Source organism: Dermacentor variabilis, chromosome 6, assembly GCF_050947875.1.
Source record: "Dermacentor variabilis isolate Ectoservices chromosome 6, ASM5094787v1, whole genome shotgun sequence".
NCBI lineage: Eukaryota > Metazoa > Arthropoda > Arachnida > Ixodida > Ixodidae > Dermacentor > Dermacentor variabilis.
Genome location: NC_134573.1, coordinates 176,151,127 through 176,175,635, shown reverse-complemented (window position 1 = coordinate 176,175,635; position 24,509 = coordinate 176,151,127). Strand labels below are relative to the sequence as shown.

The 24,509-nt window shown below is 40.3% G+C and overlaps 1 protein-coding gene across 4 annotated transcripts; it reads left to right on the top strand.

Moving 5' to 3' along the window:
• Nucleotides 1-508: 508 nt before the first annotated feature.
• On the top strand, nt 509-23,839 carry MICU3 (Mitochondrial calcium uptake 3). 4 transcript variants are annotated; one of them, XM_075696896.1, is made up of 12 exons: nt 510-769; nt 845-989; nt 1,130-1,240; nt 1,346-1,393; nt 1,471-1,553; nt 2,764-2,844; nt 4,538-4,609; nt 9,958-10,061; nt 11,244-11,421; nt 13,986-14,094; nt 16,822-16,979; nt 23,624-23,839. In XM_075696896.1, exons 1-12 carry the CDS (start codon nt 533-535, stop codon nt 23,693-23,695), a joined length of 1,398 nt encoding a protein of 465 aa, XP_075553011.1. In that variant the 5' UTR covers nt 510-532; the 3' UTR covers nt 23,696-23,839. The 4 variants fall into 4 exon arrangements, with proteins under 4 accessions (XP_075553012.1, XP_075553011.1, XP_075553013.1 ...); XM_075696897.1 differs by lacking the exon at nt 4,538-4,609 and having other exon boundaries at nt 509-769; XM_075696898.1 differs by lacking the exon at nt 2,764-2,844.
• Nucleotides 23,840-24,509: the final 670 nt, after the last annotated feature.

Here is a 24,509-nt window from a genome sequence, read left to right as displayed (position 1 = left end):
ACGATGGTGCGTTAAACGACGGCAAACCAGCGGCCGTGTTTGAACTTACTCTAAATTGGCGCCTCTGGCGCCGCTAGCTTCCGAGATTTGCGCGCCGACCATAGTTTTGCTTCGGCTGCCCCACTCACCGCTCTCCCCAGCAAAAATGTGATGCGACGCGCGGGCGCGCGGCACGGCGCGCGGGCTTGGCTACGCCGAGAGGACGCTGTTAGCCGAGGCGTTTACCTTGCATATGCTATACTAAAATCCTGGCGTACCAGTGACTCCGCCACTCTATGACCTCCACCATCCGCCGTGCAGCTTAATCTCGGAGGCCACGTTTACGATTTTAATTGCTGTTCACATTACCTACCATCTATAATTATTTTTTTAAATATTGACAATAAACATTAATTAAAAAACTAAAGAAACTAAAGTGGCAAGAGGCTACCGAGAGCCAATATTGACCTTGACGCAGATGTGTAGAGAGCTGGCACCGCTAATCGCCGCCGTCTGGCCACTCAATATAAACCGAAACTAGCTGTCTGCAGATATGGCGACGCCCATTTTGCGCAGCAGTTATGTTGCGCTTTTCATCAGAAAAAGCATAGCGCGACAGTCTTCACGATGCATGTCTCACAAGCGAGTATTAGAGAGAACACTTCGCTTTGGCGTTCCCATGAGTATTGTTGCGTCCGCTTCAATGGCTGCTTACCTGCTAGTGAGCAAACGACCCCTGACTGTGCTGGCCAAAAGACCGACCAAGGAAGCGAGGGATGCTGCGATTCGAGTGAGTAACTTCTACCGGCATGTACTGGATCGTTCTATTTAATGTATGAATTCTCAAATTATCTTTGATATTCAGGAGGATCACGAAGAAGCCGAACACGCGATGCATTTGACTCAGCGTGAACGACGATTCATTCGGTTTGCCTCGGTTGAGTACGAGGGCCAACTTTACATGACCCCCGAAGACTTCCTTGAATCACTGACCGAGTCGGAACCAAGACGTGAGTAGCAGCAACACTCTGGGCGACTGCAGTAGCTTAAGCTACAGCTATATGAGCTCGTTTTCTGAATTTGCATTCTTGTGAAGTTATGCGCTGCCGGTACGTGAACTCAATTAATTTCCGCCTGTTCCTTTTGCCAGCCCGATTGCACAGGCATCACCTGTCCAAGAAAGAGCTCGAGCACATGCTTGACCAAACACCAGCAAGAAAGTACGGATCTACAAAGCTTTTCAGAGACCTGAGGGAGCGCGGTGAGTTGTGGCTGTTTATATCACGGCCGTAGCTTAAACTTTGATTTGCTGCAAACAGTCTGTAATATAATATATGACATGATTCTTAACATTCTTGTTTTTCAGGAATCATATCATACACAGAGTACCTCTTCCTACTGTCCGTATTGACAAGTAGGTGTTTGAGAACGTGCGCCACGTACAGTACGATATAGCCCTTTGAATAAATTTCGTTGCTATATTTGTTACAGAGCCTCAGTCTGGATTTAGAATTGCGTTCAACATGTTTGACACGGATGGCAACCAGAGAGTTGATAAGCAAGAGTTTCTGGTGGTGAGTGAATGTTGAAGTGGTATTACTTAATTTATTGTATGTAGTGTATGCATATATATTGTTATTGTATAGTGCATGCATATATATATATATATATATATATATATATATATATATATATATATATATATATATATATATATATATATTGCTTTAATTCAAATACAGTGCGAGTCTGGGTTGGTTCTCTTTTGGAGCACGTCGCATATCATAAATACAGGATGTTTTTTGCAATAGGTGATTAGAATCCAGTCAAGACACTTGAGCATTCGTATAAGTTACATGGCCAAAGTTAATCTATAACACAGTGGGTCAACTCAGGTGAACTGCCTTCAAGGCTTTATAATTTTCAGTTCCAGCCCTTTCGTGTATTCTCAATATTTAAGAAATTTTTGCTCAATTATGACATGTGACACATCCGAAATATTTATAGAGGTGTTGGCTCATCTATTTCATTTACATATGCATTGCATTTAAGGGCATATTATATATACTAAACCAAAGAAGTCTCTTTGTGTTATAAACATGTGCTAATATGCTCTAGTGGTAGACTTCACCCTTGTTGTTAATATGTTTTGGTTTGTCTGCAGATCATGACTTGCCTTACAAGGACAGTTTTTATCACATTAAGATCATAGGATGTTGATTATCAGTTGTTTTCAGACACTTCGCTCTACTTCTCAAGTTAATAAACAGCGCACTAAAGCCCAATTAGCAGCTCTTTCTTTGCCTTTAATAATGCTGATGACTTCGAACTTCCGCTTTTTATTTTATTCAGCAAGATTCGGAATTTTGTCAGTGCTTAATAAGCAGCACCTCTGCCCACTGCGGTCCTACGATCGATCTCTCAGTGCACAGTTTTGGGAAGCTGTTTTGAGTGCATTTCGTAGTGCAAGTGCTCACTTACTGTGGCAATTCTCATTCTTATTGAATGCAGTTGGCATATTGACTAAAGCTCTCTTCACTTTTCTTGGTTGGACTCTATGCATTTGCACAGTTACTATATGTAAAAACAACACATACTGCGTTTTTTTTTATTTTTCGTCGTGATGTGCAAGCATGTGAGCATGAAGTATTTACCTTTGTTTTATTATGACAGGCTTGCACATGCTCAAAATGTCCTTTATATCCTTTTGTCTTCGTTTAAACTGACTTTTTTTTACTCTTTATGTTGCATTTCTTTTGCACATACGCATGTATGCAATATCAGGTCCTGCAAATCCTTGTAGCAGCACTTTTTTTCAAAAAGTCTGGAAAGCTTGGAATTTTTGCAGATGTTCCTCCGGATATTGTAAGTTCATTTTGTTGTGTTTGGGTGTGTCGTTTCTCTCAGGCTTGCAGAAAAATGTTTGCATGAAAGTTGGCTTTGCTGGAATGATATCATATGGCTGTCGCTGTCTTTCTGATTTTTTTGTTTCATCATGGATAACCCATCTGTGTGCTTAGACAAAGTAAAAAATTTCACTTTAGGCTGCGCGAATATAGCCACTTCAAATGGCAGCATTGTGTGTTTTGCAATTGTGTATGATGTGAATGAGTTTTGGTGTCATTGTTGTTAGTTGTGCTAGCAAAAGTTGGCAAAAAATTTTAATGCATAAGGAACACACACCGTATTTAAAGCCAGGTAGCTGTCAGCTGTTGACTCACTAAATTTAGTCTTGTGATGTCTGAGCGCTTGGAATGCTAAAGGCTATACGATTTTCAAGTGAATGACGAGGAGTGCTGGTGATATTTTATTGGAAATTTATGTTATGAATATATGGTTCCACAGTTAGTCTGAGCAGCCGTTAATGATAACACCTACCATAAGGACACTGAAACACTGTCATCAGCTGTCAGTGTGCTTTTTCTATAATAAATATCCCAAGAATGTGGCCTTTGAAGATTGCACGCATGATCCTAAGAAACTTAGTTCTGTGTAAGCTGAAGAAAACCACATATTCTGAAATTTAAATATGACTTCCAGCCCTTTTTTATTTTGTCACCTGTGTAAACTTTGTGACCCGTCCCAAACAGTTTGTTTTTAGTGTGAACACATGCAAACAGATTCTCTCTGCTAGGTTCACTCAAGAGAAACAATAAGCGAGGCAGAATAGCTTCTGGCAGTGTGTAGGCCATTTAAGTGAGAGCTCCATAATTTTTTGCCAAATTAGTATGAGTGCATATACATTCTGCTTGAAAGTACTAAGGAGATGGCAAGACCTGCTGTTTGTTTTGGTTCCTGAATGTGAACAGCGGAGAGGTTGTAGCATTTCACTGCATCATTTGAACTTGCTGCAGTGGCTTAGCAGCTACGTTGGTCTAGTGTGGAGAATGAAGCTGCAGGTTCAGTTCTCAACCACAGTAGCAGCATTCCGATGGGGTTGGAATGCAAGAGCACTCATGTACCTTGCTTTGAGTGCACCTGGAAAAATCCCTTGTGGCCAAATTTAATCCAGAGCCTATATGGTATCTCCCAGAGCCCCTCTGTTGCTTTGGAATGCTAAACCCCATTGATTGATCGATTGATGCAATCAGTCAGTCAGTCAACTGCATCGCATCATCTGCAACCACATATTTGGATTCTGCATTATGTGTTGTAGACTAGGATTATGTCCACATTCCTCCGCTGAAAAGCATTCGGTTGAGCTACTTAGCAGGTTAGGACCTCTTGGTTCCCCTCCTTATGCCAAGATTAGCTATGTTGGTGGTTTGCAAGTTCTCTTATATGTCTGAGTATCGTAAGCTGAGCCAAATGTGTTATCTGTTGTTTTGTGACTGCTGCTTTATGCAGTGAACACAATGCTTTGAGCGCCTGCACTTGTGTTCTAATTGTTCCTGCATTTGCACTCTGGTCCTGCACTTATTGTTGCAGGTGCCCAGCCTTTGCACTGCACTGGCCACATACACTCAGAGCGAGTAGTGCAAACTCTCTGTTGATTGCTATCAAGCCACACTCTTGACTTTTCCCACCCCTCTGTCACCTTCTTCCCTCTTTTCCTTAGCTTGAAAAGATATTTAGCACTGTTGCACGACGTGGAAAGAGGCTCACAGGAAATACAGATGTGCCTGAGCTGGTAAGCATGTCCCTAAGATGGCAACTAGTCACTTCATGTCATATAAATGGTGCGTCTTGAATTTCAGCCTAGTGTAGAGGCAATTTGTGTCTCCTTTGTTATCTCCATGAAGTTATCTCTAAATTTTAGTGTTTTATATAGCTACGTGAGATATTTAAATTTAAGTTTCATGGCTGTTTGCTTTAAGTACATTCAGAATAGGAATTCTCAGCTTGGGGTATCTTGCATAAAAGGTACATGTTAGGTGCACCACTTACTTTAATAATGATGTAACTAACTATGGAAACTAATACTCTTCTTTAACTGATTCTGACATGCACGTTTGTGGTGCAAAGTTGAAGATAGTGCACAAGACTAAGCCATTTTTATGATTCTCGTAACAAGGGTGCAACCCTGATTGCAATAGTTTTCACAGCTTGGGATACGAAAAAAGTTAAAGTCCCGTTAATGGTCTCATTACCAATGCATCCGTTCTAGAACTGAAACAGTGCAGCGCTGAACTTCAGGTGGAGCTTCAAAGCGAAAAGTAAATTAACCTTTTCATGGCCTCTTTTCTCTGAAAGGTTTTGCAAATTGAATGTACTGTTAACATTTTTTGCCACAACCTTTGTGGCTTGGGTTTGCCAGCAGAGTTATTGAGGCTGTACTTTTCACTGGGAAGCAGGTGAGCAAACAAGCCAACTTTGGAGATGCTTTGAGGTTGGTGATTAGCTGCAGCATGATCTTCATCCTGAGTTTGAAGCTTTTGTAGCATTGAGTCATGTTATGGTCACCACTGTTACAGCGCAGTCTAGTTCCCATGTTAGAACAGCCCAGCAACACAGTTATGAAAGGTATGAAATGTGTCCCATATTAAAAGGCACCTCTTTGTGAATATATTCCTAGGAAATGTTTTTGAATGTTCCTTGCATTAACAGCAACTAAATGTTTTCACTGCCACACCTAGGTGACCTTCTCTTCCCTTTCATCATTTCTATAATACTTGAAGCTGTGTGCTGCACCTACACAGGATAATTCCCACCATGCTGTGCACATCATCAGGCAGAGCTTTTGTACTGGCATGGCCTCGAGGTCACATTTCAGGACCCTCTGCTGTGCCACCCATCCCAGAGGCCTTAGTATCAGTGCAGTGGCATCATTCTTTACCACCAGATTACACTACTACTCCAGTGATGAGATTTCTTCACTTTTGCTTTTGCTAGAGGCACTGCTTAGTGGTGACACTCAAAGTAATCAAACCAGTGTAATTTGCATTGTCTTCTGCGTAAGAGCAAAGAAAGGAGAGGGCGGCATGTTGAAAATCTGAAAGGGCACGTGGCTTTTCAAGTTAAGTTGTGTGCCCCCAGCTGCACATACAAGAATAAGAAAATCATGACATCATCACTGGGTTTCTGTGTAGGTTTATTTTTCATGAAAAAGAAAACACCATTGCAAGGTTCTTTTTATAGTTTTTCTTTAATAGTTTTCTCTCTTCCTTCCACGTATACCTTATTTGTGTTAGGTTGTGGCTGCAACTTGCTGTGTGCATCCCAGTCAGATGTGCTTTGTGTCTGAAAAGCTGTGCTTTTTGTGGGCAGCTGTGAAAATGGCGCAAACATTGCTGCACTTCCTTCAGTTTCTGTCAGCAATTATCTGTTATGCTGCCCCATGTGTTGCAGCGCTTACCTCAACCACTTGAGCATCAGTTGCAGCAAATTGTCTTTGCTATTGTGCATCCCTTTGAGCATATTTGTTGAAGCTTACAGTTCCCTTTCTCAACCATAGCTTCATGTGACTTCCATACTGCTTTCACATTGTGCACTTCTGCAGGAAACTTCCCATAACACAATTGAGAGTTGTCATTCTGTTCTCGCTGTGTACACAGTCATTGTTTTTTTGTACTGTAGCACAACCTGTATGACATCTGCCATTAGAAGAAAATGTTGACAGTACTATGCATACAAAGTAAGCCTTAGAAAGCACTTGGAATTAATTTGAAACTTTACTTAAAATATAGCATGAGGTCTCTCCCCCCTCCATTGTGCACTTGAATATGCAATCGGCTGAACCACTGCGTAATTAAACAATGTGGAAAAACCACCTTGTTAATGTCGGGAATTGTGTTGGTGAATAGCTAGAGCCCAACTCAGTGCAACTAAGGTATTATAGGCAGTGGCGTAATATTAAGTTTAATTATGCAGTAATAAAACAACTGAAACTGAACTGCAAGAGAATTAAATGGACTTACAGATAGCACTACGTTCATTGAAAAAAATTTTTTTTCCACCTTTCCTTTCTATTTGTTTCTTTTTTGAAGAGCAAGAAAATATTCAGTATTCACTTTGTCATTCAAAGCACGCATTTCCCAATACACGTAGTGTTCACTTCTACTAGACAACTTCATTATTCAAACCCCTCTAAGAAAAGCTTTCAGTTGGCCATTTGCCGACCATTGTCTCCATTGTCTTAGTGACCATCTCCCACTAGCACAAAACAAGAAGGGCACTTGATACATGTGTGTGTTGTGTGTGGAATTAACATGTGTGTTGTGTGTCCCACCTTTACCCATCACCAGAGATTGTACTCACTTCCATCAAGGCTTCCCGTAAGGCCTCGTCCTGTGGCGATCAGTGTTTGTAATCATGCATGTAACTGATAGCCTTTGTGTCCTTTCTTGAAAGCTTCTCGATTACTTGCTTCTCCTTTTGTTGCACTGGCTTTGCTGGAGGTTTTGAGCATAAAACCCAGCTTAGGCAATTGTGCATTTTCTTGGGAATTGTTTGTGTCCCCTTCAGGCACTTCATAATTCAATTAAAATAAACAGATTTCTTGCATCTTCAGCATTTTAAAGAACATTTGGCACCAGAACAAATGAAAAAATTTGATTTTTTGATGAGTTTTCTTGCATCCACGAATGTGGACTCCATGCCTAAGAAATACTTCATGTGGGGAAGCACAATGTACAATTTTATGTGCAGTGTAATTGAATAATGCCTGCTGCTGTGACAAGGTCCAGGGTTTGATTCCTGGCCCGTGCGGACACTTGCCGATGAAAGTGGAATGCAACAAATGCTTATGTTGCGAGCTTTAGGTGCACAGTAAAGAACTTACTACTGTTGGTCACCCTCCACTACAGCATTGCCTGTATAGGCCCTTTGTTGCTTTGGAATGTCAAACTCAATGAATGAATGAAAATGATCAGTCACTTGAGGAACTTGCTTGACACAAATCATTAACAAAAGATGAGAACTCTCTACATGGCCACATACTTGGGCTGTGAACAGATGCCCAGATGTCTTTCTTCCAGCTCTCTTCTCCAGAATAAATTAACGTAGTAATCATCTTTGTAGCATAAGTTCAATCAAAATTGTCTTAAGATTGATGCAACATGCTTTAAAGATTAATGGTTTTAATTAGTGATTCCGTTTTTTAGGACAATGTCTTGATGTCTGTAATCGTACATGCAGTGCCCGCAGGGTGGTCCGCAGGTGTTACAGGCTGCCTACCAAAACTGTCTGTATTGGCTTTCTCATGAAGCTTGCAGTCTGTAAACATTCTGCATTGATAGTACATTTCAAGACACCTATTTGACATCCTATCGTGATGACACTGATCAGATTCAGCAGTCTTGCATTTAAGGTTACATCGTTTTTAGTCCCACATTTTCTTTTTTTTTTGCTCAATTTAGCAGTATGTGTATGTGTCAGTGGTTTTTCAGGTGAGTGATGGTGCATTGGTGCAACAATATCAATCCACACTGGTTACCAAGCTAGTATGCAAGTTTCCATTGGAAATGCACTGCCATTTGCGTTTTGCTGGATTTATTCGAAAGCCTCAAGCAACGAAGCTTCTGACGTCCTATTAGTCCCTCCTATCCAGTCCCTCCTGTACCTTCTATGACAGTTCCTCCTATAGGCTGCCTTTATCTGCTTGCACATTATAAGCATCCATTCAGTGTGATCATGTGTTGTTGCATTATGACAGCTTACTTCTGCTGATTGCTGGCTGATGTGCTTCATTGCATCTTGTTTCAAAAGTGTTTCAGTTAGTACATATCTAGATTGCTAGCATTTGGGACTTCACATTACCCATTTTATGTTGTGCTATGTGTAACAGCTAGTAGACTCAAGTACACTTGAGTATTGTTATAATGAAGCCACATCTGGCACAAGAATACCTTAATTATATCCATTACTCATTATAAGCATGTATGTATTAAACGCTGATATTGGTGAGAAAAATTTTAAATTTACTTCAATATATGCAATAATTCATAATGTTCATGTTTGATATATCTAAGTTGGACTGTATACTTAAAGTAGCGTTACATGCTTATTTTCTTGATGCATGTAAGAAATCAGCTTATTGTCAATCTGTGCATGCTGTTTGATGCTAATTATCTAGGGAATCATTTGTGCTGACAGATGTCAGGATTATTAAAATCAACGGATCCAATTTGCCTTGCTTTACGTTTAATTACCGATCACTTAAAACATATTTGAAATGGATACTAATGTGTCCCAGGCTTCATATTACCTGTGGTGGTGGCATGATTGGGCGCTTTGATTGAATTTTCATCTTGTGCTGGCAGCCAATGCTGGCATTTCTTGTGAATTCCTCTGGCTTTCCCAGCTGCTTCATTTGTTCGTTTTTGGCTTGCAACAGAGTGCATTCTGTGTTTGTGCTTTGTCATGCAAAGTAGTGCCCTGTAGCAAATTTTTGCATCGAGGCTTTTGTCATGCTTCACTTGCTTCTTTGCAATTCTGTGTCATAATCTCATGTTTTGCTACTTGCGTGTACGCTGTGCATAGTTTTAGCAAAATTTACTAATGCCAATGCATTTGACTAATGAGTGTGAAGATGTGTAAACATTATAAGTACACTGCTGGAATTTACATGCATGATAATTTGTTTTTCTTTTTCTAGCAACTGAAATATTTAGGAATTGATGGGTACCAGCTAAACCTAATCTTTTACTACTGCATACTTTATCTTGATGGTAGACTGTGGATTTGCTCTGTTTAAGTTGGCACTTAAGCATTTAATTTGGTGAAGGTTTTCATTTGTCGACTATTTGGTTATTGCTCCTTCTGCTTTAAGTACTCATCAGTTTTTCAATTTGCTTGTAATATATCACTGAGGATAATTTGTCAACTTTAATTTTAACTGTCATGAAAGCAAGTAGCGAAGCCACAGCTAAATGTCAGGCATAATAGTGGAAGACCACTAAATTTTATTAACTTGGAAACTACATTGTAGCTTTCTCCTTTGCACTGTGCATTTTTTTACCAGCTCTAGTTCTAAAAGTAAACAAGCGAGCACATTGGCTGCTTCATGTTGCATGTATGACAAAATACAAATTTTCCTAGGAGAACAGTGAAAGCAAAGATTACAACATAGTAGACACAACATTGCTTGTGCACTTGTTTGGGAAGAAAGGCTCGGACACGCTTAAATACGACGACTTTCACAGGTGAGTGCATGTGATGGCAAGATGCGTTTTTTATCTTACTCTAGTAGATAGAGTTTGTGTAGATTTGGGAATTGATGATAAAAGTACAGAAGGTGTTCGTGAACATTTTAGTCATGTACTGCCACTCGCAGCATATTTTTTTAATGATGCAGGAATGAAAAACCTGAGTTCTTTTGTTGTCTAGGCATACACATTGAAAATCGAAGGTATATACAATATTTAGGTTGCACACACAAGCCTAGAGTGCGTTCCTCAGTTTCTGCATTCATGCTTCTGTGACTGGCTGTGCTATTCATAAAAATAAAGCACCTCTGTATTTGGAGATTTCCTTGATTTTGTTTCCGACTTCCTCACAACTTCCATATTTATTTGGATCAAGACTAAACCTGCATTTGTGTTGGTTGCATTGTTGTTTGTAATTTCGTTGTACATTCTTGTGCACAGCAATTCCAGTGAGAAAAATGTGTCAATGACTGTTTAGGCAAGCCCCGCTGAGATTTGCAGTGGCTTCCTTTGTTATGGCTTTTGTAAACATTACTCTGGTGCCGATGCAGGTGGGCAGTCCGAGTTGTTTACACACAGATTTATGGTCGTACAATTAATAAAGTTGGCATTTCCACTCTGTGCCACTCACACTTTGAGTTGTCCTTGTTCTATATGAGTGTTACACTTAAATAATTATAAGAATTATAAAATATATAAATTATAAATTATATAAATTATAAATTATAAAATAATTATAGATAAAACCTAATTTTCTGAAAATTATGATGGTACTTGTGCAGTAATGTTGCTAACATACACCACCTCTCTTTTCAAATGACAAGTTTCTCCATTTTGGATATCTTTTAAAGAATGTGCGGACATGATTTGAGAATCTGGCTTTGTTTCTTTTTCAATAACGCATTCAGAGTGAGAATACTCTCAAAGATCAAGTTGGTTGCACTACTGTTTCACAGCCTGAGGTACTGGTACATTTTGGTAATCTTATGTTTGTGTTAGGAACACGAGTATATAATTAAACACAGTTTTCTTTCTCTAAATGGTATTTCCTCTTCCTTCACTAGTTTCTGTGCAGAAAACAAAGGCATGTGTTGATGAACCATTAGTACATATGCATGGCCTTGCAAATGGACCTGTCGTTCACTGAAACATATTCGCTGAAGCATTTTATATGCCCAGGTTTATGGACAACCTTCAAACAGAAGTGCTGGAGCTAGAGTTCACAGAATTCTCGAGAGGGATGCCGACCATCTCGGAGGTGGACTTTGCACGCATCCTACTTCGTTACACGTACATCCACAGTGCCAACTATGAGGCCTACATTGACAGGGTTAAGGACCGTATCCCTGAGGAGAAGGTTAGTATGCTTGGAAAAAACTTGCTTCACTGGATTTTTTCATAAAGTTTCTATATAAAATTACTAGAGAGAACTCTGGCCCTGAGATGTTCAGCTACTATGGGAATACAGTAGTGGGTAGTACATGGATTTGTTTAACTTTTGAGTTTGTGGCTCCAGGTGTAGTGTTAATTATTATGCTTTATCTTTCTAAGTTTTCAAGAAACCATAGTTTTCTAAACAGAGAAAGGCAATAAATCTCTGTACACATGCATAGTCATTGCGAATTGTTTTATTTATAATGCAATATATTTCTAAAAATAATCGCCTCAATTGCAAAATCACAAAGCCGTTTGAAGCCAGAAGGATAAAGTTTAGGCAAATCAATGTACTGTCCATCATTTCCATTCTCTTTAATAATTTGTGCGAGAAGCTCTGTTGTTGTTCTAGGAATGTGTTACCTGGGTAATGCTGCTACTGCGACATAGAGTTGAAGAGCCACAATAGCTGTAGTGAGCAGTCGTTGCTGGGCATTGTTCCATCCATGAGGTATCTCATTCATTTGCAATCTATCCTCTGTCAGATTTTACATGACATAATCAAGTCTGTGGGGATGCGCGACTCTCACGCATCCCCTAGCTGATATGCTGTTTTCCCGCACGACTCGCGTGGCCTGGCGCCCGCGGCGGTCGGAGTGGTACAAGCGCGGTGCGAGAGATGGCGCGAGTGTCGCGCCGCGGCGGGGTTACTCGTGTGCCGGGAAGACAAGGGGCTCTCTCTTTGGGTTCGGTAAGCAAGCGGGACGGACATGCCGTCTGCGTGTGCGCCGTCCCATGCTTCTGCGAGACCGTCTCGCGTAGCCGCCTTGGACACCGTCCGCGTGACCGTACACGCGAATGACCAGGCGTTGGGATCCAGCATGGGGCGAACATATTCGCTCGCTACCAGGTCGCAGTAAGTCGGACTTCTAGATTTGTCGCGCGCCCATCGGCATGTTTTGTGGATAGCAACTCGGCTAGCAGGCATTGATCTATGAAAGGTGCAATAAATGCCCTTGTGATTGTTTGCACTACTGTGTTGTTGTTCCTTTGTCCCAAGAGCACGGGTGTGAGAGACTCCACAAGTCGCAACAGCATTTAGATCCCTAACTGCAAGCAGTAAAAATTCATTCAATGAACAACATTGAATAAAGGGAAAATCAGACATCCACCCGTTCGTAGCAATTGCTACAAAGGAAACCCATACGGGTTCCTCGAAAGAAAACGCCTCATTGTTGAACAAAAATTCGTCCTGGTCCGGGACTCGAACCCGGGACCACCGCCTTTCCGGGGCAGCCGCTCTACCATCTAAGCTAACCAGGCGGCTAGCAGATGGCAGGGCGAAGTCGAATTTGTCGACAACACGAAGCAAAGGCAAGTGTTTGACGTAGTAGTTCTCCGCAGAACTACTACGTCAATGAACAACATTGAATGAATGAGCAACAGACATGTAAAAGTAAGGCTCATTGCAAAGAAACACTTTACTCTTTGCATACTGCCAGCACACCCCTCCACATCCTGTAATGTTTCTCAGCGCAGAACCATTCTTTGACATCAAAGCAGTTATAGGATTTTTGAATGATGTTGAATTGCATGATTTTAGCCCCATAAATTCATAGCATGTCCTCTTTCGAGAGGATGCTGCTTTGATAGTGGTTTTGCATAGCACATGCCTCCAGGTCCTTGCGTTTCAAGGGCTCTGATAAGGCAGTAGTGCTTCTTGCAAACGCTTACCTCTGACACATTTTACTATATTATAATTGTTTCACAATGTATATTTTGTACCCATAGTACAGCTCACTAACCATTGGCATAATTTTATCTTATATAGGTTTTATGCACTTTACATCGACTGTTTATTAGGCCCCTTTACAGCCACGTAACATCTACCCCTCATTACTCGTAGCTCCATTGCAAACTCATTAACACCGGCCTGGCACTCTTTGGCCATATTTGGCCCTCGCACCACAAAGCACCACATTCATCATCATCAAGGCTTAATGCAGGCAATCATTGATAATAAGAATCAGAACAATGTCACTGTTGAATCATGGCTTAAAACAGAGCACACATATTGTAATTGGAAAAGCAATATATGCTTTTGGGGCTATCACTATAGGACTGCATTCCTTGGATAAGTGAGCAGAGATGATGACCATAGCTTGAATAAGTTGCCATAGCAGACGCTTCATCGTGCTGGAGTGAATATATCTTTGAAAGTGACAGATCAGGAATGTGGCCTCTGCATACAAGGTACACTATCATGTACATACAAGCTTTTGGTTACAACCATAGCAGCTGTGAGAAAAAAATAAATAGCTTTCAAATTTAATTTCTATTTTGCATTCAGAGCTCAACTACCGAGTTACAATAAGCAATGTAAGATTTTTTCCAGGAATATGTGAGTCTGCTAGTTCTTTCTAATGCTCTATAATTAATTTTCTATTCATGCAGTGCACTGATTCTCAAATTATCGTGAGAGAATTAGCCTTGCTGGGTGAATTGTGCTTTCTTTTTTTTAGGTTGTTTTATGTTTCTTGTTTGCAGGGCATCACCTTTGACCAGTTCAAAGCCTTTTGCCAGTTCTTGAACAACTTGGATGACTTTTCAATTGCCATGAGGATGTTTACATATGCAAATAAGCCAATATCACAAGGTACCATCATACCCCAGAATTAATTTTTTTCCATGTGGTACTCAGTGATTGTTCTGTCAACGTTTCAGTTTTCTTTAGTGAAAAGGTTTGTGTTCTGAAAAAGGCATAGTTGCCATTGCACACAGGCTGCTGTAGCTCACATGCACCAAGTTGGGCTTCTTTTATTTATTTATTTATTTATTTATTTATTTATTGTTAGCTGCTGTGTGGAGATACCACTAGCGTTTAGTGCTGAAACTCAGTGCATTGATGACAATTCTTCCCTTCCAATATAAAATTCCTGTGTTCAGGTGTCAAAAGTAAATACACTGTTATCATCACCAAGGATCGCCACCAAGGCTGCACTGTTGGTCGTCAAAAACTAGCCAAAGGAATTCTTACATTTACAGTAACGAGGAACATACTCATTGCAAAACTGAGCAGGAATTGTTGAATTAAGAAAACTTCAGTAGAAGTATAAACACTTGTGAAGAACTGAGTGTAGCTTGAAACCAGAATGCAGAAACAGAAGGTTCAAATATATTTTGTAAGCAGTACTTTCAGTAAGAATTACTCCAGATTTCAGCTTGTAGGAAAGAAATGTTTTCTGTAAATTATTCTGCTACAAGAAGAAATGTTCATGTGGTCAGTCTGCAACTTAGCAGATGGTTGCACTGCCATATTGGCCTGTTAAAAGAGCATTTTGCCTGCAGTTACGTCGGACAACATGGTAATGAAACGCCGATTGCATTTGTACAGCCATTTTCATGCATACGAATCGACTGCAATGCCATGCGTTTGGTTGTTACAGATAGAAAATAGCAGCAGTGATAGAGCAAGATAGTGGCACTCAAGCACTTCCATAAAATAGTGTCATGGTACTCGCACTGCCCTCTTGTGGAGTGCAAGGCGCCGTATAACAAAGTAGCACTTGCTTTGAGCAAGCTTTTAAGACAAGTTCCTGAAACAGGCCATACTGGCAATGGCGAAGTCACTGAAGAAGTAACTGTGGTCTAAATACAGTGTGTTGCTTGTCAGCCTTCGCTGTTCCAATTTTGCTACAGCATATATGCTGCAGTTAAAGATGCTGTGTCAAATCATCATTAAGAAACTGCCTATGCATTCCACAAAAGGTGCTTGCTCAGGGCGAACTTTAAGAAATGCGTGCTATCGCCTCACGTACCCCCCTTTAGCCATGCCTAGGATTTTTTTTTACAAATTTTAATGTTCACAAGTTGGCAAGTATGTAAATCTGCTGTGTGTTGGGTGTTTTTGGTATGCGAACTTGGATAACATTTCAGCGTCAGCGAACAAGGTCAAAAGGGAGACGTAGACACCATGATGCGCTATCGGGAGAGAAAAAGCTACACACTGTCACCAATTGCCACCCATCTGGGCTCCGAACCACCTTAACACTTTCTTGCTGTCAGTATTAAAATCTAATGAATGGTTTAGAAAATTACACACATATGAGTTAGTATGACATGAGAAATTGCTTTTCTGAGAAGCAGCACTATGTAAAGTAGACGCCTTAATTATAAAGAGTGACCACTGGCCAGTGATCTATGCAACTGCTTTAAAAATTGCCACCTAAGAAAACCAAACTCTAATAAGGAAAGCAAATGTGCAGTGTCTTAGCTGTTCGAGTTGCAAGGAAGCACCCACAATGCAACAAAATAGTGACCTGGAAACTATCTGTGACAGGCAACTGTGGAAAATAGGTGCCAGTGGGAGAGAGGTTAATATTTAGCTATTGATTTCACCACCCATGTTTTAATGTCGAAGCTTTAGGTTAAACATAGGTAGGTGGTGTTGTTGAGATTTTGAGGAACAAGTGGATTTGGGCAGGTTATGTAATGCATAGAGTAGACAAACATTGGTCTGTTAGACTAACAGAATGGATGCCAAGGCAAGGGAAAAACCATCGCGAGCAGTAGAGGATTAGGTAGTGTGGTGTTATTAGGAAACTTTCAAACTTCTGATGGATTCGGCTGATGCAAGACAGGATAATTGAAGGTCACTCGGAGAAGCCTTTGTCATGCAGTGGATGTAATGCCGCTGATAATGATGATCTCTCATGCTTCTCTCTTTGTCATATTCAAGAGAAAGTGTGCAAATTTTCAAAAAGGTGCACACAACAATCACCTAATGCACCTCTCAGTGCTGCCATCAAACATGCCAAAAATGGACTGATGTCCTCCGTGCCTGACCATGTATTGTGCCACAGATAAATTCAACTTACCTATTCAAAGGCATCCAAAAACATTGCATTACAATATGAGCTTTGGCATTAGTGCTTGGGAAAGTAACTACTTATTCATAACTAATTGCGTAGAACACGAATATATAAGGATGAATTGTCCTTATGACTGTTAACAACACACAGCTGGTTTCATTCATATAGAGTGCTCTGAGTGTTCATTTTGTTATTTTTAATTTTTGTAGCATAACAGCTGGGACTTGTTGTATGTGTCTTAACAATAGAACTTTAACTTACTATTTTATTTTGTTATTCTTGCTGTAGTGTGTTGTCATTTCTGTGGGCCATGTTTACTGTTGCCTATAACAGAAAATGCATGATTAAAAGCACAATGAACGTGCGGATGAACGAACCAAAAACTATCTCAGCATACTATATAAAAGGCAGGAGGTGCAGCAAGAAGCATTACATTTTTTTTTTTTATTGCACGTTCAGCCTTGTACCATTTTTCATTGTTTCTAATTTGTCATTTTTCCTGTTTCTCACAGAGGAGTTCCACAGAGCAGTCAAGATCTGCACTGGCCATAGCCTGGATCCCTACCTCGTGGACACAGTGTTCCAGATATTTGATGCAGACGGTGATGGATTCCTTTCGTACAAAGAATTTATCGCCATTATGAGAGACCGCCTCCATCGTGGCTTGAGGGTAAGGAGTATCTATCATTTGTTCTAGTCAAATCTGCCTACCTGTATGAAACGTCTTAACTGCAGAACTCAAGTAATTAAGATGAGTTTTGTAACATTGCGACAAAGGTGATGCTGCAGTTAAAGTTGAACAAGGCGACGTATCGTGCCAGTTGTTGGTTCCTAGTTCACCATTTTGTCTCTCACAGTGCCTCTTGTTCTCTACAAAATATCAGGTATATGTTTTGTAAATACATTTCCATTTGCTGCTGTCTCCTTACACTTTCGCGTAGCAATATTAAATGACTGGTCATCTAAAGTACCCTTCCAGATTTTCTTGCACTAAGGTTCTTGCCCTGACAAGCTGGCCTCCTTGCCTTCCCTTGTAAACAAGTTTTTATTGCAGATGCCGTGCCACCGTACTGCTCTACTGTGCTTTTATTGAAGACTTCTTGTTCATATTTTTTGCCATACCTTTGACATTCAACCACAAACCATCTAGAAAGTTTACATTTGTCAACGTTATAGTATACCAAGCAGATAGTACTTGCATCTTACTACATGCATGTACCAAGCACATGATTGATGACATCTTTTTTTCATGTTGTGTCAGAATACAGTGCATTTACTTTTTGTTTGAGCACTGTTTTTGTAATTCATTATGTGTTTGTGCCTTGCATTATCTTGGCAAGTGTGAGAGGAAAGATGTTTTTTTTGGCTTCACTTTATGGTGCTGCCTATTTTCCATTACATAATTATTCTGATTCTTCATCTCGATGTTGTTAATAGGAAGTAAAGGCATTACTTGTAGTAGGTCCTAAATATCTACAGGCATTTAAAATACCCAACTTCTGACTTCAGAAAGATATCCTGTGCTGTCAGTGTTTTATGGGAGGGAGCAAAGGGGCACATTTATCTCATTTGTTCGGTGCTGCCTTCTATCTAAAGGTTTCAATACTTTGTGTGAGAATAGTTTTGGAAGTGGGTACCAAGTGGTGACAAACATGCAAGAGCTGAAAAAATTACTGTAATTGTTGAAGTGTTTCATGAATTTGGCCCACACTTGCGCGTGATAATGAAGTTCTCAAGATGCCCAATAACTTATTCTTCTTTCCAGCACTTATACATGCACATTTAGCTTGCAATAAGCACCTATTTTTGTACCTTGAGGTGGCAGCTAGTCTGCAAGACTTGACCTTGTCAATGCATGTGCAAATAACATGCACATGCAAAAAGGTGCTGGTGCCATTTGTGTTCGACACATAGGCGAGAAGTGCACGCAAGCTTTTTGTGTATGGCCTGTGCTGTGTCACTTTATGCGTCAAGCTTCTGTTCGTTTTATAAGGGAAGTGGTTCAGTATAATTTTTCATTGAGATTATGAGGATCAGCGGGACAAATGCGTCCCACATTTTTTAAATTATTGGCTTGCCGTAGAGAAATAAAATTCGTTGTGAACCATTTCTGAGCACCTCATTTACACATACCACAAAAATACTTTCTAGAGTTTTGTTAGAAATATGCACCATTATACAAAGGGTTAATTGAGCTTTATGTTGTTCTAGCATTTTGTTATGTACTGAGTAATGCCAGTACTGTGTTTCGAAGTTCACAGTGCTTCTCAAGAATTTTGCATGCATCATTTCCCTGCATTTCAGCACAAGCCTTTCACATTAGTAAGTACAAATATGCCAACAACTTAAAATTCAGGTAAAGCTAGCTGACTGTGTAATTCTTTCATTATGAGTTTGCAGTATTATTGCAGAGAAATCAGTGCTTACTGAGTATAGTGTTTCATGTTACTAATTCTGACTTCTAATGCTTGCTGTGCCTTTGGATTACCAGAACCAAAATTTGCAGCCATTAGGAAGGAACATGTCTGTCTAAGTAGGTGTGCAAATTGAAATGTATAGAAATAGTTATTCTTGGAAAGTGGGGCCATGTGCATACTGCAAGCCCATCTCCACCTGCAGTGTGCACCACCTAAAATATGCGAGGCATACAGCATAAATTGTGGAGTGTTGCGTGACTATCAGACAGCATTTTTGAAGAGAGTGTTGTATGAAAGCGTATTTCTTGTGATTACCTGGCTGTGGCCTAACATTAAAATATAATATTGTGGCATAAAAAACGAAGTTCTATAATGTACATAATGTCTAGGCTACATTTAATGTGCTTATTGGTAATTTGATAAAGTTTACAGTTTTCTGACAAAATAATTTGAGTTGGCAGAGGTATGTAGAGAAAAAAAAAAGAGCACTGCACAAAATGGAGTGCCTAATATTGCGACTTCTTAAAAAGCATAATGGCTCAATTTGTTCTGGCTCAATTTGCCTTTAGTCTACTGCTGCTAAGCAGAAAGCCATAAGTTGAGTTCCTGATCATAGCACCAGCATTGCGATAGAGGTGGTATTAAAAAATGCTACTGAACTTATATTTACGTGCCCATTAAAGGGACACTGATCATGAGAAGGAAATTTACAGAAGAACAATAATGCATTGAAGTGCATACGCAGGCATTACAAAATCCTGACTGGGAGCTTACCACTGTCATTGAAAAGAAAAGTGTAAAATGATTGCGTTCTACTGGTGCTAATATATGGGGCAGAAACTTGTTGGTTAACAAAGAAGCTTGAGAACAAGTTAAGGACTGCATAAAGAGTGATGGGATGAAAATTGTTAGACATAATATTAGGCATGAGACAGGAAGAGAACGGTATGGATCAGAGAGCAGATGGTGATAGCCGATCTTCTCGTTGGCATTAAGAGAAAGAAATGGAGTTGGGTACACCATGTAATGCATAGGATAGATAACCGGAGGACCATTAGAGTAGCAGAATTAGTGCCAAAGGAAAGGAAGTGCAGTCGAAAATGGTGGGAAACTAGGTAGGGTTATGAAATTAAGAAATTTACAGGTGCGAGTTGGAATTGGCTAGTGCAAGACAGGGGTAATTGGAAATCACAGGGAGAGGACTTATCCTACAGTGGACATGATGATGGTGAAAAGGACACTAAAGAGAGAAATAATTCGAGCTTTATTAGCAAATTTCTCTTATACAACACCAAAAAAGCCACTCTTACCTTGAGAGGATGCTTGCTAAGCCTGAAAGGACACAAAAACAAAAGATGGTTGGCAGTACAGCCTTAAAGTTCCCACACCAGCTTGCCATAACATCATAAATTTTGACGGCGTCTACCTGGGTCTAGTTAAGTTCTTATTGTTAAAGGTGGGCTGCATTGTATTGTAAGAGAGCCAAAGGCTGAATTCAGCAAGTCTCAAGAACTTCTATTGAGCCACAATGGCCTAATATTAATAAACAACCCTTCAAAATCTGTGTTGTCACACTGACATACGCATGCCGAAATTCTGTCACAAAATTCGAAACATGGAACTTTGCCCTTCATTTTCTCTTCCAGTGATCAACCCATTCGAACAAATTAATGAAAACAGCATTTGAAGGAATACTTTATAACTCTAAACTGATTCAGTGTTTCTCTCTAGTGTCCCTTTAAAGAATGTCAGGATGTTAAAATATTTGGCTAATTGCAATGTAACAGATGCTCTTGTGCCAGCATGGGCACCAAAGGGGGAGCTTGGGAGCCCATCTAGGTGTTCTATGCTACCTGGTGAATATTACATGTGTACAGTTCTACTAATCAAGTACATAAATTACTAAAGCTCACTAACCAACTTTATCATCAACAATTTTGGAGTCATTTTGCAATGCAAAACTGAAGCCATCTAGTACACAAAACAACCATTTTCCAGTGATCTTGTTCCATACACTACTATCAAGAAATATGCAGCACATTGGATTGGTGTTCTGGTTAACATTTATCGTGACATGTTTTTTCACAGTTCCAATAAGTGTTAAATACCAATGCAGCTACAACACATCTAAAGTTGCGGCAGCGACAAGAAAAAGCTAGTTTTGCAAACGACACCTGGGAGCTCCGCTTCCTCTACTTCATTCCACAGCCTATTTCAGTCACCTATGTAGTGTAAGACGTGGCGTTTCTTGAATTTATATGTTCTGCGTAGAAATCAACACCATTAATGAATCGTGAATAAGTAATTGATTAAAATCTCACAATAAGTAATATATGTATATAATATATGTGGTCATTAATTCATACAAGGGTGGATCAAATATAAATGCAACTTTTTTTGTGGAGTGCATTCTGTCGATCGATGCATGCTGCCGCTTGAGGGTATGTTCAGTACATGAGTCAGGAGTCACGTGAGTAGCCAGCCGGCCTCATTACATTCCTTCATTAGACAGTCGTACAATGTCTGAGAAAAAGGTTCACCCATTCATTGTGCAACATATAAGTTGATCGTGGATATATAGAATTGTTGCCTATATCGAATCCTTGAAAATTCCATTTAAAAGGATAGCACTGTACTGTGTGCATATCGAACTCGCGTTCACTGCTATCTCCAATATATTGAACGCTACGCTGCACCTTTGCAAGTGCATTTCTCCTAACAGGAACGCAATAACTCCTCGCGCTTTGTCGGAAATAGCCATACTAATGAAACGGCACTGTTTTGGTAGAGGCTGTCACATTTAATCTAAAGAGCAGCAGCAAAAGTTAGCAAGATGTGTCTTTCAAAGTATGGATGGCTCGGGCAGCAAAGGTCTTATTTGCGCTCCATAATGGTGGATTTCCTTTAGTAAGCTTCACCGCAATACAGTAGTCTAATGTCTAATGCAGTGAAACACAACAATAGCGGAAAGACCGCCGTGCAGTGAAGCATACTACCTGCGGTGGTTCGTTATAAGAAAGGGGATTGCCAGGCTGCTTCAAGAACGCAAAAGACGTCCTGCTCCGATACGTGCCTTCCACAAGAACACATTGATGGCGCTCTATCTTTTCACTGAGTGACTGCGGGCACGGGATGCCGAAATGAATATGTCCACACCGACGGGTCTGTCTTGCACATATAGAGTTCCCACAAACTATATTTTCAGGTTCTGTGAGCATTCAAAACGAATGCGGTCCCAACCACCAGTTGGACAGATCTTTACATCACAGCTTCAATTTAACAAAAGCGAGCTTTAAGACGAGTTTTATTCGTACATGCAGGGACATATCAGTGGGAATGGACTCGGCTTCTCTGCGGGCTGAAAGCTGATCTCTCATTGCCAACGTATGACGATCGGCCGTTTTAAGAGCGTATTATCAACAGACACATGGCCGGGCACGATTCGCAGCACAAGTGTGCTGATGGTGTCACGTTGCCTCCACAATGTGCCCACTTCTACTACCTTATCCGGACTAAAAACACGCAACAAGCACTTCGACATGCACCGCGGTCTCATGGCCAGGCGACGTGGGCTTTTAGGGTTAGCATTGCAGAAAGATCATTCCGCAGCACGTGACTAGCGACATTTGTCTGCAAAAAGCAAAAAATCGGTAAACTTTTGTTTGTTCGATGCAGTTTTGCAGAAACAAATCGGTAAAGGTAAATTACCGAGCTTTTCATGATCTCGAAAGACTGTCCGAGACGTAGAGTTTTCGATAAGCTTCAGATAGGCATATTGTATATTTCAAAAATTTGATATATCAAACTAGTTCGAGATTGCTTGTGAGTGTGTAAAACTGACCTAAATAGCACACAAATTCACGACACATTTCAAGGATCCAACACCGTCAAGATGTTATGTGTTTGCCTGGCATAAGAAATTCATGAAAGGCTTTGAAGAGGTTGAACACGAGAAATATCGCCATCGAGCACAGACTATTAAAACACGACTGCCAGCAGGCAATCTGCTTGCAACTGTTTCTTTTTTCTACCACAGTGACATTTTGCCCACTGATTTCTTGCACGGATTTGCACCATCAATGCTGCATATTACTTTGAGCTTTCAAGTGAGGTTAAGCTTGCTTATCACTCCAAAAGGCTTGACCAGCCAATACATAAAGGGATGCTTCTCCATGACAACTTCAGACTGCACACTGCAGCTGTCATATGTGTGCAAAATTTAAGGAAACATATAGATTGAACCTCACTGGAACACTGTCCTTATAGCCCTGACTAATTGCCCTATAACTTTCATCTCTTTGGGCCACTCAAGCAAACTCTGGGAGGCCAACAATTTGACAACACTGTAGTGGAGGTGTAGCGCAACTGCCTGCTAACACAACCCACTTTTTTTCATGATGACGAGATCAAAAAGCTACTAATTCGCGTTGATTATATATATATTTAAGATCACCGATTCGTAATTTACATATATAGGGAAATGGTTTGGAAATGCTTGTCGCCCACACCCCACCTACACAAAAATAGAGAAAAATTTAAACTCTCCACCTATATTTGCCAGATGTAGCATCCATCAACACTGGCAGTATAGAATGGCAGAATGAATGTTTCTTTAAATTCTAATTGCTGATTTCTTCCTTGTGCACTGTTTTTTTATCTCAGAATGAGCTAGGCTGACATTCCACAATATATACTCTTGTAACTCAGTACTTTAAAGGAAAGATCACCAATTCTACAAATACTGGCTGGGTTGAAATGTAAAATTGGATTATTGCAGCTTCATGCAGCTGTTTATATTTGCTAGGTGAGCAGGCTAAATTATGCCTGCTGTATGTTTTTTTTTTCTGTACACCAATGTAAATCTATATGTAATAACTTTGTTTTTGTTTTCCTGCAGTCTCATCTAATATCAACAGAAGGCTGGGATGCATTCAAGCTCTGCATTAAAGAAGAAATTCGGAGCCACTAGAAACTTGTTCTGCTGTTATATTGTTAATTAATGTATGGACATCATCCGCATGCATTGCATATTTATGAATTTTGGCTTACCTGCCACTCTGTTGCTTTGACCCTTATTTAATTGTGCTACAAATAAAAGCGTTGCTGTGACTTATATGTTGTCTGTGAAAATTTTCTTACCTGATGCTACACAATTCAATGCTGTTACATGAAAAACAAAGCCTGATCATTTATAACCTACAGATCTTATGTGTCTTGACACAGCAGTTAAGCTGTTTTGGGCTATGTGTCTGGAAAGTTGCCAAACATTTATTAAGTATTTGGTCCATTTAGAAGGAAGAAAAGTGGGGAGGATGCTCAGTGTCTTTCATCATGCGCAAGGCTCCGGGGTGGCAGGTAGGTAGGGGGTGGGGGCATTCTACTCCGAGTGGCGTGGGTTGCCGTGTGGTCACCCAGGCCGCTGTATCTTGTAAGCCATCTGCAACAAAATGCGCTGTGTTTTCGCGGCTTAGTTTGCGTTGATGCAAGAGGCAGTGTGAAGGTGAATTCGCTCGCTGCTGTGGCCATGCTTCCTCACTACAGCCTTTTGATGAGTTTCCATGGTCATTGCTTGAGTGAGACATGTTCATGTTTGCTTGTGTGTGCATGACACCACGCTTGTTAATTTAGTTATTATGCTTATGTTTACAAGTTTATACAGCTGATAAAATCATCTATGATAAAACTATTATCCTTACTTCATATAGCTGTTGACTAATTAGCTGTCGCAATTGATGCTTAACCTTTGGGGCAAAATTGCAACTTCTTTTATTAATGCGAAAGCG

Excerpts from the sequence above, each read along its gene's own strand:
- MICU3 (XM_075696896.1), top strand. The coding sequence starts at position 533 with ATGGCGACGCCCATTTTGCGCAGCAGTTATGTTGCGCTTTTCATCAGA. Across the intron at positions 770-844 it reads CGAGGGATGCTGCGATTCGA|GAGGATCACGAAGAAGCCGA; the intron begins GTGAGTAACTTC and ends TTTGATATTCAG. Across the intron at positions 1,241-1,345 it reads CAGAGACCTGAGGGAGCGCG|GAATCATATCATACACAGAG; the intron begins GTGAGTTGTGGC and ends CTTGTTTTTCAG.